This window comes from Athene noctua, chromosome 2 (genome assembly GCF_965140245.1).
Source record: "Athene noctua chromosome 2, bAthNoc1.hap1.1, whole genome shotgun sequence".
Taxonomy (NCBI): Eukaryota; Metazoa; Chordata; class Aves; order Strigiformes; family Strigidae; genus Athene; species Athene noctua.
In genome coordinates this window covers 67,103,719-67,121,638 of record NC_134038.1, presented here as the reverse complement: position 1 = coordinate 67,121,638, position 17,920 = coordinate 67,103,719, and the positions used below count along the sequence as shown (strand labels likewise).

The 17,920-nt window shown below is 36.5% G+C and overlaps 1 protein-coding gene across 1 annotated transcript in view; it reads left to right on the top strand.

The window, feature by feature from the left end:
• Window positions 1–17,920, top strand: part of ERP44 (endoplasmic reticulum protein 44) — a 53,785-nt gene that overhangs the window by 30,343 nt on the left and 5,522 nt on the right. Inside the window, exons 5-10 of the mRNA XM_074897794.1 lie at window positions 4,922–5,106; window positions 5,583–5,698; window positions 9,747–9,804; window positions 11,107–11,223; window positions 15,123–15,234; window positions 15,688–15,829. Of these exons, the coding sequence (XP_074753895.1) occupies window positions 4,922–5,106; window positions 5,583–5,698; window positions 9,747–9,804; window positions 11,107–11,223; window positions 15,123–15,234; window positions 15,688–15,829 (730 nt within the window). The remainder of the gene's footprint in view (window positions 1–4,921; window positions 5,107–5,582; window positions 5,699–9,746; window positions 9,805–11,106; window positions 11,224–15,122; window positions 15,235–15,687; window positions 15,830–17,920) is intronic.

Sequence of the window (17,920 nt, the reverse complement as noted above, 5' to 3'; positions counted from 1 at the left end):
GAGTCTTGGAACTTCCACATAATTTTTCAGGCTGTTGTAGTCCTCTGTTTGGCATGTAAATTGTTTCAGGTGGTGCCTTATGAGGTGGGCATTTAGGATAATTATCAGTATTGTTCAAGCCGTAGTGGACATGTTTTTTTAAGAGCCAGTCCTGTAGACTTAAAAATCTAAATATTTGTTCAGTGGTGGTATGAATTATGACCCTGGAAGACTAAGGCAGTGGCCTGAGTTAGCGGTGCGGTGATACCCTGACCCTTGAAAATATTCCTTCAGTGGGAAGGGACTTCTTAACTACATTGTGAGTAGGAGTCTACTTCAATATAGTGTGTCTCGGTGCTCTTTTTCAACATATTCTTCATTGTACATTTAATTTACTGACAATGGACTTGAGATTCTCAGTGACATGATCTGATATATTGAACTCAATCCAATAGTTGAACTCTTTGGACGGTGTGTTGTGGTGTTAACCTAGAACAATGGAGTCTGAAGAGTTCTGGGAATCAAGTCACAGGCTGCATGTTTGCTTGAAGCTGTAGATTGGGTAATGTGTGAACACACCATGTGAAAAGCTCAACACACCCCCAAAAAAAAGGGTTTTGGCATTCCTTTGAGTAGAGGAACACATGATACTCAGGCAACAGAGAAATGGCTGACAAGTGCAAGAGATATGATAAAGATAGATCACAAATGATAGCTCACAAAGTATGTTTTCATGGATCTTGCTTGGAAGGTGATGTGGGAGACTGTCTTAAAAAACATGGGTGTAACTGTCAGGCTTCATGTAAAAGTTTCTTTCGAAACAACAGTGAAAGCTGCTGTCTCATCCCTGTTGTAAGAAGCAGCTTTGCTTTCTCTTCAGTTGTTGAGAAGTATCAATACAGTGCATCTGTGAAGAGAACTGAGTGACTGTGAAGACATTCCTGTTGAAGTTTGTAGAATGAATAGTAGAAAATAGTCCAGGCAGTTTAGAAGTAGTTGTATGCCAACAGGTATACATGCAAAACAGGGAGGAGAGAATCATCTGAATTCAGAAGTTATTGCTCTGTTTGAAACTTCTGATCTGTAGCAGACAAGAAGATGATCAAATATGTCAGTAGCTTCCCACCATATCTAGTGTAAAAACCATTCTGGTAGCATAGACACTAGGGTTGTGATTTAATGATTAATTGAGCAAAATGAAAATTCAAGGTTTGTTCCATTTAAGTACCTTAGTACCTGGAGAAAACGTCATAGCTGGGAGACTTCTTTTTTTTCTTTAGGTAGGTTACCCTTACCTGTTTCAAATACCTCTTTTTATCAGAAAATGGGCAGTGAGGATGTCAGAAATATTTTCAAATTTAATTTAGGATTTACTATAACTAATGCAATCTATGAATGACTTCAAACAATATTCCATGTATTTGCATTGTGTATTTCCAATTTTAAAAGGAATATAATTTTGTAGTTGCTCTGCTTATGCTAACTCTACCTGTATCAAATGCCAGGGCTTAATGAAGCTTTTAAGGTTTACTCTATTTGATTTTTGAATGAATTCAAACAATTTTTCATGTACTTGCATTTTATATTTTGCAAAAAGATGGTTTTCAAATACTTACTTGTGTAGGCCTGTCATCCCTCTGCGTTAGTTCAAATACCAGTATTCACGGAATCTCAATGTAATTTGTAAAGAGCATGCAAGTTCTGACTTATGAAATAATGTTTGAATTCAGTCTTGACAGTGGGCATTTTATTACCATTAATTTTTTTTACACAACTTCAGCACTTGATGAAGATCCACATCCCTAGGGACTGCAGTCTCCATCTCTGAGAACATTCAAGGCCCCGTGAATGCCCATTCTTCCACCTGTACATCCTCCTATAACTATGGAAATGACCTGAAGGAAAAGTCCATGTTGTGAGACCAAAAAAAAAAAATGTGGTTTTATTCATTTCTTGCTGTGGAGCTCTGCAACAGTCAATGTTACTGTTTAAAGTCAGTAACAATAATAGTAGTAACTCAATGTGTTTCTGCAAAGCCTTGATATGTAGTGCTCCTTATCTCTTATCAGACCCTGGTCAAGTTTTGATAGACTAATATACCATCAGACCAAAGGTCCTTCCATCAGCAGGAGAGAGGGGCAGCAAATGCTTAGTTTGCTGATGTTGTTTGTCTTCCACTGAGCAAATGTAAAGTGAGTCCTCCCCTGCTGTATTGCCATCTTGCAGGCAACCCTTTAGTACTTTAACTAAGTAGTGATAGAATTTAAAGGAAGAAAACACTATTGACCTAATGCTCATTAATGTTGAATATACTGTCATCTTCCCTTGAGAAATTTGTATTAATTTGAAATAAAAGTACTCTGAATTGAGGACATAAAATATCTTAACCTTAATTTTAACTGTAATTAGTGCATTAAGAAGCAGCTCTTTTGGGATATTTAGGAAACAGGTCAAGTCCTTAGTTAAAATGGATAGGCTGAATTCTGTGATATTTTATAATGATGCAAAGCTTGTTAGGAACTGGGCTTAGCTGGTGAAGCTTTTAAGCTTACGGGTTTGAGGGATGTTAAAGAATATTTGTGTGAAGTAGACCTGGTTCTTATTCCTTTGCTGTGCACCTGTTGTTTTCAGTTCTCAGACTCCTTTAAGTTGTGCAGCTGGTACAAAGTTTGTTTTCAGTGACTAAAGCTGAAAGAGGTTAGTAGTGTTTTAGTAGAAATGAAAACTACTGATGTTTTCACTAAGAGTTCTCCAGGCAGCAGGGAATTCAGATTTTTTTTTTTTTTTGTTACCTCTTAGTAGTCTGAAAGAAGTGGAGAGTTTTGTGTGCTGGAGAACAGTTACAGGCACAGTTCCACAGGGAAATGGCTTATTTCCAGTTGCACGGGGTTTTAATTCCATTTTGCAACTGAGAGGTGTATGTTAGCTGCCCAGTATCAGCGGTTTGCTCATGACAACTGCCCCTAAATCATAGTTTTCACAGGACTTCTGTCTCCATTCTCTTTAAAAAAGAGTTAAGTGTAAGACAGAAAGCAAATCTGCTTCATCGTAAACATGTAACTGAGAAGAAAGGATATTCTTCTTAGAAAGGATTAGTTTTTACATCGTTTGGTACTGTGCCAGGTAGGCTGATACACCCTCATTTGGTTGTCTTCTTGCTGTGGGTCAATCCAGGTCACCTGAAGTGTACCCCTCGACTTCTAAAGAGTCAGTGAAAAGTAACAGGACAAACATTCAGGCCATGCTTTCAGTGCCTTCCTCTCTCGGTTGACTGGAAAGTTCTGTCTCCAAAGGATAAATCGATCTGTTGAAGGTCACTGTCTCTCTCTTTCCTTTAGAAAGGGAGAAGGCAAAGTGGGGTGGCTGTGGTTGACTAGAATAATTCACCTCAAAGGATTAAGCAGCTCTGGAAAGTGGGCGGACAGCTCATATTTTGGGATTTTGTTGGATTTAGGTACAAACATGATTGACGTTTAGGTAAACTGCATCCCACTTTTCAGAGGGGCTTTGAGATTTTTTTTGTTTCCAGATATATTTCCAGGGGAGGAGTGAACAGGAGGATGTAATTAAACAAAGGAAATTGCTTGTGGAAATCTACTTGGCATTACATACTTTGTGTCTATTATTTGTCTTCAGTCTTGTTTTCCTAAGAATCCAAAGTGCATTTGGTTACCTTGTTTCTCCAGTCCTTTCTCATAAGAACTCCTTGAAGTTTTTTGCTGAACTCCAACCACATCTACAGACTTTGATTTAAAGCAGTCATTCGTTATTGGAGATGCACAAAACCAATTTCTGCACTGTAGCAAAGGTTGCTGTAAAGACTTGAGGGTGATGGATCCCTGTGCCATGAACCACTTGATGGTTATGTAGAAGTTTCCCTGACAATGCATAGCTGGGAACTGGCTGCAACACCTATTGCAACTTGCTGTGTCCCAGTGATTAACCGAAGTGGAAGAGGGACAAAGGGACACTTGAAATACTCTGGAGTGTAGTGAAGAACTGGTTTATTGCCTTAGTAGTGGTTGAAGATAAGGCGCACAGGGTGCACATCCACAGGAAACTGGGCTTTATTGCTTCTGCTTAGCTTTCTTCTTTGCAGCTCTTCTAATTTAATGTAAAATACCTTTCTTTTTTTTGTTTGTTTGTAAGTCTTCTAAATAATTTAGAGTTAAAAACTGACCTGTTATATAAAGGTGAAAATAACTAGTGCTCTTATACTCAGTGAATGAAATACGTGTTACTTAGTTGTATGAAGCTCTGTGCAGTCCAAATCTACAAGAAAGCTGGGCTGCATCTATAGAAGTGAGTGAAGAACTGTCTTGAAGGGAATGCTGACACTGACTGATCAGAGAGGTGTTTGCCGTAACTTAGAAACCTGAAACTTTGTGTTCGTTCAAAACCTGAACAGCTCAGAACGGCAACAGCAGTCTTCTGGCTTTCATAGGCTTCAAGAAATATTTTGCACAGGGTTCACTTTCTCTAAAATTTAAGACACGACAATTATATTTCCAGTACTGTAATTGAGGTGAAAATCATGGTGAGTTTTATTTTTCTCCAATACTTTCATGTGAATTAATTAACTGAAATTTGGCAAGCTTTTAGGATTCTAATGCTCTTGTTAGGTTCTTGAATTGGCTTTCCTAGTGGTTTGTAGGAAATGTACTAAATGAGTATAGCTGACTAAGTCAAGTGTTTACTTACTGCAGATTTTGGCCATGATTTTTTTTTTAATGAAGATCAGTACACGTGAGAAATACTGTAGCTGCTATCCATTTTCTCCCCTGTGGTGATGTTTTGGGTTTTTTCAGTCTTGTTTGAAAGATGTGGAACTACAGGTTCAGAGATTTCACTTATGTGCACACATATGCATGTATAAGATACCATGCTCCATGTATTTGTGTATTTGTAGGATTTTGGTTTTATTGTCTTAATTTCTTTTTAGCGGATATAGCTCAGAGATACAGGATAAGCAAATATCCAACTCTGAAACTCTTCCGGAATGGAATGATGATGAAGAGAGAATACAGGGGCCAGAGATCTGTGACAGCAATAGCAGATTATATCAGGCAGCAGAAGAGTAACCCTATTCGGGAGGTCCAGGATTTGGAAGAAATTAGTTCTCTTGATGTAAGTCTTTCAGTTTTATTCCTTCCAAATATATTTTTCCTTTTTTTTTAATGTTGAATTGGTAAAACATAATGTATTTGAAGTACATATTTACTGGTTTTTCCATTCAGAAATGGGTGATTTTTATTTTTTTTTTATATACTGAGAGATAAACTGGATCATTTCCAGGATTATAAATTATTCCAATACATTCACTTCCAACTGCATTCATTTTGTAGCAATAATTCTACCACCAAATTACTTACTTTACTTTTAATAATGTGAAAAGAATCATATGTTGTGTTTGACAAGATTATTCTAATAATCCTCACTGAAAAAATATTCACAAGGTTGTTTCTGTAAAGGCAGAAAGGAAATAACTTCTGCAGAGTTACTGACTGTTGACTGAATGGCACCTCTGCATTTAATATCCTTAGGGAGTAATGTTAGTTTCTGATAATTTAAGGTAAATTATAATTTAACCTTTGTTTTTACAGCGCAGCAGAAGAAATATTGTTGGATACTTCGAGCAAAAGGACTCTGACAATTACAGAACCTTTGAAAGAGTAGCGAGTATTTTGCATGATGATTGTGTATTCCTGTCTGCCTTTGGGTAAGTTTTAAAATTTGTTGATTGCATGACTTCATTATTGAAATTATGTTAATGAGTTGTAGATAACTTAATTGAATAGACTTCTTTAATACTTTCAGTGTGGCATAACTAAAGAGAGTAGACTTTAACAAATATACTGAGAAAAGGATATGAGGAGAAAACTCCTCTTAGCCTTAATGTTTGCTGTGAAAACCAACTTTAGGTTTTTGCCTCCTTGTTCTTTTTATCACTCTTTGTCAGTATAGTTTAAGTGTAACTGGGGGTGATACTAGACAGTTGTGTCCCAAAAACCTGCATCTTTGGAGGGAAAGGAAAACAAGTAGGGAAGAGTTTGAAAACTTTTTGCCAGAAAGTTTTCAATCAGCTTTGCAGACTGAGTAACTTTTTTTTTTTCCAACATCTTAATTTTTTCACTTTAAAATGTGACCATTTTTATAGGGTTTTTAGTTTTGTTTTGTTTTTACTTTTTTTCCCTTCCTTTTTTTCTGTTTCATGTAAGTTCTATGTCACTGCACATGGTAACAGTTTAGAAAAGCAATTGCAATGATGAGCTACATAGTCCGAGACTAGAAGAACAACCTACAGAAATTCAAATTTCTCCTTGTTATACAGATTTACAGCAGTATTTTAAAATATTAAAAGATCTTCACTGGAAGAATAATAAATTGGGAGTGAGTCCCATTTAAGTAGCGTAAGAAAAATTTATAGATTCTGCAGTGTTTAATGTGCCAGCACCACTCAATTTAAAATGATTTGGCATTCATGTGAATGCAGTGATTTGCAGTTTACCCACAGTTGCAAGATCAAGAATCTGCATGGGTTATACTGGCTTTTCTATTACATACAGTTGCCCTAAGAGCTCTTTGTAGAGGAAGTATCAAGGTAGAAAATTTCATCTGTGTGAATAAAATTTGTTGTCAGTCACTGATAACTTTTAAAAAAAGAAAAAGTTAGGGGTAGGGAAGAGTATTTGTCATGTCCAGTAGTATGCGTGGTTTTCCTTTCTTTCAGTTCTCAATTATGGATCCTATGACTGTGTAAGCAGGCTTGGCCATGAGAGAAGAATCAAATTTAGTAAATCTGTGGTCTGCAGGTCTGTTGGCCTTGTTGCTAAAGAGTGGCCATTATCTCAGATGTTTTCTGATGAGTACATCCATGCTTGTTCTTGGGGCAGCCAGTCTGAAGAGTTATTAAAATTTTAATTCTTTTTTTTGCCCCCTTGTATGACTCTTAATTTTTTTTTACGAATGCCTTTTAAAAAATCATTAGTAAGATAGCAGTACTTTTAAGATTCTCTCTTCTGTTGTTTGAGTCTGAGTCTGTTCGTCTTTGGTTTACTATTTGTCAACTTCATATAATGAGAAATAGTCTCCCACCACTCTGTGTTAGCATTTGGTTGTTGGAGGCTGTTCTTGAAGTAGTATTTTTTTATTATTTTTCTTTAGATATAAGCAGTAAGCAAACATGATGGAACAGATCAGAGTTTGATTATTTGTAACCTGTTCATCTAACTACAGATTGCGCAGCCAGCTTCTTGTTACTCTCTTCTCCAGATCCCTGTTCCCTTTCTAGCCTGGAGCTGTTAGTGTTTTAAAGTGCAGCCTTCCAGACAGCAACCTTAGAAACTAAATGTTTTCATCTCTGAGGGGCTGTGGCTCTCAAACTTCCTAAAAAATTATATATGAGGAGACTTCAGAGGGAGATACTGGCTATATAACAGTGTTTCCTATTCAGATTATATATAGCACACTGTTTCATGGGGAGCTGGCATTGATCGGTCGCACTTTTCTGACTGATCATCCTAACAGCCCCTGGGAGGGACTTTTGGTTTTGCTATGGGCAGAGTTCAACAGGTATATGGTTTGGGAGGTATATGGTAAGGTGAGCTGTTGTGTTCAAGCTTCTACTAAGCTGAAATAAACTCAAAACAATCAACTTGACATGAAAAAAAAACTTCACTAACCTCTGTCAAGGCAGAACTGTTCCCTGCTATGCCAAAATTATTCTGGCTTTAGGTAGTTGTAATAGCTTATTTTTAAACTGTATTAATGGTACTTAGTTGCAGATCATCTTGATGCTTAAAACTATTCTTAAATCAACTGATCCTTACAGTTCTGTTAAGATCTGAGGTGACCACAGAGCAAGATTAATGAGAGAAGACTTGTAAACAGGAGATAGGAGGGATACTGATGAGATTTAGAGGTAGATTTTAGAACTAGAGAGGGATAAATCTGAAATGTTTTTAGACATGGAAGAGAATGGCCTTGTGCCACTGAGCCACAAGCCTAGGAAGACAAAAGCAGAAAACCAAAACAGCCAGAAATTACTTTTATCTTAAAAGGCTATGATGAACCATACGTAACTCGTGGAAGAGTGTGAGTTGTGATTCCAACTAGGAACTGTTTTAATTTCATGTTAGCAAGCAAATACAAGAGTGAGGGGTGATTCCAAGAGGTTTACCTACATTACTGCTTCAAGAAGAGAGAAAATGGCAACTGAAGCATTTCCATTTTGGTACTTATTTTAAAAAGGTGTATCTTCAGGCATTTGGGATTCTCATGTCATGTCTCCGTTTGGAGTTATCTGAAAGAAATCGGTCACAGCTGCAGCTACTGAGGTGGAAGAACACAGAAGAGGACCTTTTGGGTTCTGCCACAGGCTTACCCTAGAGCATATATTTCATTATAGATTATTATCAGTTTACCAGGCAGTGATTGGAGCAGTCATTGTGTCTGGAATACAGAAATGCATTTTAAAATACACATCTCTAAACTGGTGCAAACACTGATAGGTCTAACGTACTATGCAAGATGTCTTTTGTATGTGATAAGAAAAGGATCATTGGATCAAATGAAATAAATAAAACGTAGGTACTTTGAGTTAAGCCTTATGATATCTTTTCTTTTTTTCTTGGCCCTCTAAATTGTTCACACCACTGGAAGATTTACCTCATCTTGCAGTGAGATAAATTGAGAAAATTTTACTTCTCCTTTTTTCCCTCCCCCTTACATCTCTTAATCAGTCTTCACTGATATTGAGTCCACAGAAGAGATACTATAATTGGAGAAGCCGGAACACTTAGGTAATGTTTCCCAGAGGCTGACATGCTTTCTTTTTAGCCTATCCTAAAAGAAAAAGAAATAGGTAGTTCATTTTACTCTTTTTGTGGCATATGGAGCCAGACAGTTCTGTCTTGCCAGCATGAGTTATGTTGGAATGGCAAGGCATGGGAGAGGGGAGGAGGCCTCTTTCAATGTCCAAAGTGAGTGAAATTATTTTTTTTTTTTGAGAGCTTTCTTTCCCTTTTTTTTTTTATCTGCTTTGTTGGATTCATAGCTGTCCCCAGTTGTTTAAATAAGAGATGATAATTTTAGGGGTATAAGATAGCAGCTTTCAGGGTGCTCTGTTGTGACTGCGATTAAGGAACCACAAAATGTTCCAGAGGCAGGGAAAGAACTTTAGTAAGGTGACATAGTAAGCTGAATAGCAAGGAGGAACTGCATGCTGTGTTTTGAGCTCTTTAGATCTGCTTTGAGGGTAAAATGGACTGTGTTGGCTTATTTGCTGTCCATTTTCTCATTGCTTATGCTGGTAGAGTGCCTTGGAGCCCTTCCTTATCAGGGTTCATAAGCCATAAATTTCTAGTGTAAACAAGGGAATGGGAAGAATAAATGCAAACATTTCTCTCCTTTCCTTCCTTAAGATTTTTTTTTTTAATTTACATGATTATATTAATTCATTACCCTTTTTTTCTGCTGGTGTCTCATCCAGAATTGTACTGGCATTCATCACTTGCACTTCAGTGTCTTTAGACCACATTTCCAACCTTAGGGATACAGCTTGCTTGACTCCCTTAATGCCCACTTGTCTAGCCAGGCCAAGTTTCTGTGGAGTCACTTTACAGTTTAAAGATCAAGGATTTTATTTCTCACATTTTGAAGGAAAAATAAGTAGTGAAGAAAGAATAGCAAATTAAAATATGATTTTTGGTATCTCAGTTATTTTATTTGTCTGTACCAAGACATGCTTACTGGTTGGTTTGTTGTAGGGCTATTTCAAAAGCAGAGAGATTTAGCGGAGACAATGTAATCTACAAGCCACCAGGGGTAAGTGTAACTATGTATTTTATTCTGCTTATTGTCATGATATGTGAATATGAACAAATGGAGGATATATTCAGATTATTCAATATGTTACTGCATCTCAAACCTTAGTTTTATTTCATCACTAAATAGTGTGAGAAATAGGATCATAGGACCTAGTGTTTTCAAGTCGGGGAAAAAGATCTCAGTCTCCTTTTTTGCAAATTAAGTGCACAAAACTGAAATATATAATTTTAAATGTCAATGTCCAGAACTTTTTTTTTTCTTACAAACACAGTCAGCTCATCATGTGTGTAGATACTTTGCATTCTGTAGAAGTCTTCAAAATCTGTGAAGTTTAACAGCTGGTGCAATTCATGTTTTTCAAAGCAGGTGACAATTACTAAGTATTCTGACTGTCACTTGCCTGTCTTTTGTGTCTTAGCCACCACAGATTGTTGTTTTCATTTTTAAAAAGGATGTAAAATAATGGTATGTTAACAAACTCTCATTGTGTTACCTGAGGAAGAATTCAGTACAGAAGAAAATCTGTAAGAATTGTTTTTAGAAATATAATATCTGGAAATCTGCTTTCTTAAATTGAATATATGATAAGACCTGCTTACAAAAGAGAAATAATTTTTAGAAATGCCTAAGGAGGGAGTTTTTCTTCAAAACCATAATTTATTAGGTTACCTAATTTATATGGTGTTTCTGAATTAAGGTGTACTTAATCATGGCCACAGCTTGCGAAATCATGCTTCACGTTAACCAAAATTGTAATGACCTTAAAAGATTGCAGCACAGAATTCTGAATTAAAACTAATAGCAAATAAAGAAAAACTATTATTTATTCATATCTCTTTGGCAGAGCAAATGTTAAATACCAGCTTCAAGTTTTGTAGCACATTAGGAGGAGGGATTTTTTGGTGAGTCTTTGTAACTCAGCATGAAGCAGTGTAATATCTGCATTTAGTTTATATCTAGGTAGGTTTTTTAGGTATGGAGATACTATTTCTCAACGTAACAAAAGTACAAAGAGCCTTTATTTGAAGCATCCCTAATTTGGAAACAAAGTATCTTTTCAATTCTTAAGTTGTCTTTAAAAGTGGAGTTGACTGCATAAATGATCATATATAATATTTATATTCCTGTTGTATTTCTGTAACCTAGTTAATAGAAATGTTGCATGCATAGGGGTTAAGTGTTGGTATAAGATTGGCTTTCAATATTTATATAGATATTGTTACTTTGTTGGGTAGGTAATCTTTGCAGATAGCAATGTCATTGTTACTGTTTCTCAACTAGTATCTTTTCTTTCAACAGGAAAATGCTCCAGATATGGTGTATTTAGGCTCGCTAACCAATTTTGATTTGATTTATGCATGGACACAAGATAAATGTGTACCACTAGTTCGAGAAATTACGTTTGAAAATGGGGAGGTAAGAATTTTTTCTACCATTTTATTGTTAGGGTTTCTTTCTCAAAACCAAAATGTCTTTTTCAAGGTCTCTAATCCATGCCAAAGAGCTTTCTGCATGCTGTACTTTTGGCAGAAAATACCTGTCAGGTAATGTCTTTTCATTCTTTTGGAGCTTTTTGGTTACACTTGGAATTCACTGGAGGCAGCTTTGTGGTAGTTCAGTACACTACCAAAGTAAGAGGTGGTAATCATGCATATAGATCACATAAAAAGTGTGGTGATTTTCAGAGTCTGGACACTTAGATGCTAAGAATGTGCATGTGTAAGAATGTGTGTGTAAGTCTGTATGTCTGTATGGGTGTGTAACATCTTGGGTAGGTTGTGTTATTCATCTGAAGTAAGTACATGTTATTTATACGGATGTTATGACTAAATGTTAAGATCCAGACATAGATGTTATTTAAGTGCTTTTTGCCTTTATTATGATCTTGAAAAAATGCTTCTAGTCAGAGTAGAAAATATCCGTGTGAACATGTCCATGACAATTTGAAAAATAGTTGTGAACTATAGTTATAATCAGCTTTTAAAATTCAATGTTAAAGTTAGTAGTAGAAAAATGCTACTTTATTAACCACTTCCAAAGCATTATCTAATAAATAAGCACATTAAATGGTGGCTGACCATCTGCAGAACTGACAGTCTTCTGGGAATTGCAATAAAAAACACGTGAAATTTTTGTGTCTATCTGTGTTTAAACACTGGTACCTTCTTAATCTTTTTAGCTTCACATGCTCATTCCCTTGACTTTCTTCTTTTAGCTTAACAAGTAAGATGGAATTTCGGGGTTTGCTTCTAAACATCTCTTTTCTTCTCATTATCCTTATTTTCTTTCAATGCTTTCCTGTTTTTATTTGTGACTTAATCCTCTTTGATCTGTTTCCAGCTCCATATTGTAATTTTTTTTTTGTAAAATAACAAATGTGGGGGAAAAAGAATCTTCAGAAAATTACCAGGTTTGTAGTATCTTAAAGTATTTGTACATAGCCACAGCATCTGCTAGAAGCTCTGGTGAGGTTTGTAACAAATTGAAGTATGTTGTCCATACTGGATTGAAAACCAAAGAATCAGTCATATGATTTGTTCTCAGTTTGCACACTTAAGGTTTTTTTTTAATCCTGAATCTGTAGTGTTTAACACTGCTGTTCTGGCACATGCAACACGTCCGGTTACATGGCAGAGTGAGGGACAGAGTGGGATGCACAAATGGTTCAAGTACAGTCTTCTAGTCAACCCCGCCAACTTTTATTGGAAAGTTGTTAGTTAAACAAATTTTAATTCTTCATTTGCAACTCAATATGTAAAAGATGTCACATGTTAACATTTTTAGAAGCATGTGGTAGATTTTTAGTGTACTTTTCCCATGGTGAAATTGGATTCTGAGCCTTAGAAGCCAAGGTTCATCGCTGTCAACTTCTACCACATTGTGTTGTGGCTTTTCTCGTTGTTCTCTCAACCCTTGCTTGATTCCTGTTTACTTAAGCAGATATTTACAATTCCAATGTGACATTTTGCCTAGCAACATTTGTTTAAAATTTTCAGTGCTGCCAGTACCCAAACAAATTGAAACACGCCAAAATTGAGATACTTCTGCCTGCTGAGATTGTACAGTATTTAAATGGGCTCTTAATGCATACTGCACAATATTACGAGGTAAAAATATGAAGTGCAGTGACTGTTAAGATATGTTAATAGTACTAGAATACTGTATAAATAAGATAAAGAAAAAATTTCTACCACAGACTTTAGATTCACTTTTAAAATTAGCCTCTGTTAAACTGCTGGTAGGTTTTTGGCTCGTTTTGTTTCTTAATGTGTTCATTATCTGACAAGTGTCATGGACGTCTTCCTGGCAGGCCTTCTCAATCTGAACAGAGTTCATCATTGTGACTTTAGAAAACACATAGTAATTGAACTCTGTAGCAAGGTCTTCTGCTTGAGAAGACCGTCCATTTGAGAGACAGTCTCTGTACTTTACAAAAACAGGCTGTCAGGATCAGTAATATCATTCAGAATAAATCACTGTTTAACCTGTAATCAGTCTGTTTGATTCTGTGTTACGTGAATACAATGAACCATGTGGTCTAACGATGGTGCTGAACTGTAAGTTTTTGAAAGGGTAAAAAGTTTCTTAAAGGCATACAGAAGTAATGTGGGAAGCTCAGATCTAATGAAAAATCTTTTGATATTCTCAGTGGTAAATAAGACAGTAGCTTTTGAAGGAGCAGTCCAAAGCAAATGAAATAGCTATTCCACTTGCCTTGTCCTGATCAGTAAGACATGCTATGAAAGCTGAAATAGAAAAGCAAACTAAAAAAGGTACTTTATAGAAACCAGTTAGGACCAAAATTAGCAAGGCTTTCAAGCCAGCTGTCCTAACAACCTGTTTGGAGATGATCTTGTGAATATAGATCACTGAGGTTGTCCTTTTAGCTGTTCAAGCAAGAGGGAGAGCTTAGAGCTGAAATACCAAGCTCTGTTTGGGAGTTCTCCCTCTGGAAATATACCCACTAAAACAAGTGAGGAAATGGAGCTATAATCATAGTGGTACAAAACAGTGTTTTTCCCATACTCTGATAGGACAGGAGGCTGAGACCCAGCCAAATTCATGTGTGTAAAAATGAAAATGAGCAAATATGATTAGTATTGGTTTAGGGATGAATTGGGAAGCTGGAATTTCATCAAGAGCTCTGAAGTTACGAGGATCTTTGCAATCTGCTGTTAAACGACCAAACTTCAACTTAACTGACAGACTTGGTTGAAGGGAGAGTGACAGCCATTTCATGTACACTATGTAACTGGCTCCCCACTGATATGGAAAACATTTCTTCCAACTTACTGCAAATCGAAAATATCTGAAGAAAATCTTCTATTTGGTGGCAGAACAAATGAATGCTATCTTTCTCAAAAAAGCATAGATTTTATTCTGATACAGGCTAGAATCAAAGAAATAGCAGCACTTGCTTGTACACCAGTTGTGCAAATGAAAGACAGGCAAGACCCTAGGCACTTGTTAGATGATAAACAATTATTTCTTCAATTGGGCTCTAGCAAGTTGAGGTGATATTCAGAGGTGCCTACAAGTCACTTTTGAAGCAAGTAAATACATGTTGTTTGTGTTTCGTTTGGGGTTTGAGTAGAAGTATAATCATGAATAATTCTTAGTTCCTACATTTTTCTGAGATCTACAGAGATCTTTAAGAGGCAGTTGGGCTGAAAGAGTGCGTTTCTATGAGGAACTAAAGCTTGCCTGTCCAACAAAGATTTCAATTTCTTCAATAATTTTAGTAATGTGAATTTAATAATGGTGTTATACAGATGACCACTCAGGAGACACTTACTGGCAAAAGAGCAGTACTTGATCATAATTGATAGAGCCATGTCATTAGCATCTTTTTTTTTTTTTTTTTTTATAGGATGGCGTTAATGATACTCATTCATTGTGTTATGCTAAGAAAACACCAACTTACTACATGAACCAAGCTAGGACTGGGTTGAGAATACATTCTCAGCTTTTCACAGCATTTAATACCATGTTGATCATGGTTTATTATTGTTTTTATGAAGATGTGATTTCTCAGAATTGGACTATTTCTTCTGAGCAAGTATTTCAGTGCAAGTGTATCGCTTCCTGAAATGTTGATAATGAAATACCTTCATCCTTTATCTGCTGTATACAATAGAGAAAGGAAACATGGTTAACTGTATCACTGGGGTATCTTAGATGAAAGGTCAGCAGTTAACCTCTTTAGTCCTGTTTTTTCAGCTGGTTTTGAAGTAGAGATCTCACTGAATTTGAAAATTGCTGGGATCACTCAAGGACCTTTAAGAAATGAGAGCTGTCATTTGTTTTTTGTACAGGAACTGACAGAGGAAGGCCTTCCTTTTCTCATACTTTTCCACATGAAAGATGACTTGGAGAGTTTAGAGAAATTCCAACAGGAGGTTGCACGACAGTTAATAAGTGAAAAAGGTTTGTAGTAACTGCTACTGCTTCTTGGTTTTACTGCCATAATTTTTGGGGGGCAAAGTCAAGAGTGGAAACAAAGGCCAAACAGAATCCTAGCTTTAAAGCTCTTGAGACCAAAGAGCTTTATGTACTTTTGACAGTGAGGACTGAGTTCTCTAGAAAGTATTAAAATAGATACACCATTTATTAGTAAGTAACTATTTCAGGAATCTTTCTTGTCTAAATGACTTAATGCAGTTTCAGAGGGCATTAAACAGAACTTCAGTATTGTGGTCAAAAATACTTGAAGAAAATCTGTTATTTTGGTGGTGTTAGTTATTTAAATCTATTTTCAAGCTTTGCATGTTGTATCTAGCTTAATATCTCCACCTTTGTAATAGTTATGGAAGTGGTTAGGGTTTCAACATAATAATGAAAAAATCTTAACACCGATTTTTGTCTGCTCACAATTTTAAGGTACAATAAACTTCCTTCATGCTGACTGTGATAAATTCAGGCACCCACTTCTCCACATTCAGAAGACTCCAGCTGACTGCCCTGTTATTGCCATTGATAGCTTTAGGCACATGTATGTCTTTCCAGACTTCAGTGACTTGTCGTAAGTATTTTCCTTTGTGCATTTTAATTTGAGAAGAACTAAGGAGGAGACATGCTCATATTTTAATCAGTACTATGATAGGAAGATGAAAAAATCTGTGATAGTAAAGCTGCCTATGTGATTCAGGTTCAGAGCCTTAACGTGATACGAATTGGTGTGAAGTCATTGTTTAAATGGAGTTGTGTTGGTTTATGTAAGAAGTTTCTAGATGCTGCTCTTCTTTTATTTCAAAGTTTTGCTGTTTTCCATAGTAGTTAGTCATCTGGAGCCTGGCATGGTATTTTTAATGGTTATCTAGATATATTAATTACCTTTAAAAGGTTTAAAATACTACATGAAATGTTTAAGTGCTGTGGTATGCAATAATTACTGTAGTATTCACCATGTAAGAATGCCCAGCCTGCTGGTTTGGTTTTTCCTGCTGTGCAATTCCAGCCTTCCTGCATTAGTCTAAAGATGGAAAACTGGCAGAGAAGTGCTTGTTGTATGGGTTTCTGAAATTTTCCACATACAACTTGGAAAATGGCTGATTATTGGCATGTTACCTGGATAAAATATGTGTGAGAGAAGCATCAAAGTGCTTAGGTGAGATACGACTGTGATAATCCTCTTTACATCAGACTGTCTCTTTATGTTGTACTGCCTTGGAAGCAGATGTTCCGTCTCCCCTGGTTCAGTTGAGGAGTGAAGGTGTTTAAATGTTAGCTTCAGGGGCTTTCTGCGTGAGACAAGTGCTCTGTCTTTGTCTTCGGGTGCTGTGTTAAACTCCAGTTTCTGCCTCAAAGGAGGTACCTGTATATACACTGCTCGTTAAGTCCTGGTTAGATGCCTCTGCTTTGAGACTCGAATTTTTGCCCATTTATACTTCTAAAAACTCAGAGTATTCTATTTTTGTCAAAGCCAAGGATTTGAAGCTCAGACTTAGCATGCAATGTGAGTGTAACCCCATGTCTAATTCTGCCATTGCAGGAGGCATTTTTCTACCTGAAATGTTGACATTTGGAAGGAGGGTTCAAACCTTGCTTCTCTCCATAATTCTCCACAGACTTATTCTTAAAATGTAGTCTCTGTTTGATGTATCTCAAATAGTGCTTTTCAAATATCTAAAACTATGTATGTTGAAACTCTTGATAGTGACTGTTTTTCTCCCTGCGTTCTGATTTCTTTGGAAGATCATGTTCACTGCATATGCCAGCGCTTTAAAAAATTAGTGGGATATTTGCATTTTGAAAGAACTTTTTTAATTGTCATTCTTCAGACAGACCTAAAATAAATAAATATCTTTTATAGGGTTAATAGAGATGTCTAGTTTAGACTTTCACGTTATGTTTCTTACACATTCTGTTTCTGTGAAACCCTATCAAAATAATAACAGCTACTGGCTTGTTTGTATACAGTTGTTACATACAAATGAAGATGAGAAAGAGATGTCAGGATTGTAGACAGTTGCTTAATGATAAATAATTATTCAACCTTACTCTAGGAGATTGAGCTGATACTTAGAAATACCTAACAAACAGTTTGGAAACAAGGAGAGCTTGGAGCTCCTGGGGTGATAATCTTTTGTGTGTGTGTGTGGTTTGGATTTTTGTTTTGGTTTTGGTTTGTTTGGGTTTTGTGGTTGTTGTTGTTTTGTTGTTGTTGTTGTTGTTATAATAGGTAAATATCTTAATTCTGAGACTTTCATCTACCTGCAAGGATTTCTGCCACTTTAGTACATTTTCTGGACTCTTATGAACTGGCCCCAGACTGTCTCTTGTAATCTCAGTGTGGTCACCAACTGATAGGGTTTGGATACTGTACTTTCAGAACTGGCCCACAAAAAGAAGTCCTCTCTCTTTGGGGAGCTGTCTTTTTGGAGAATAGCCACTTCATAGGCAAATGAATTTGTCCTTATACTTTGGTCACCTGGCCCTATTCATCCTGCTGTTCCAGGTCAGAAATGATGGCAAGGAGTGTTCAACAGATCAGTTGTAGTTCCTCAGGAAGAACTGGCTGAGCTATAAGAGGCTGTAGGCACCAAATGCCTTTGCTGCATTAGGAGAGGAGTAGAGTTTGAAGGAGAATGTCTCCAGTAGTGTACCTGACCTA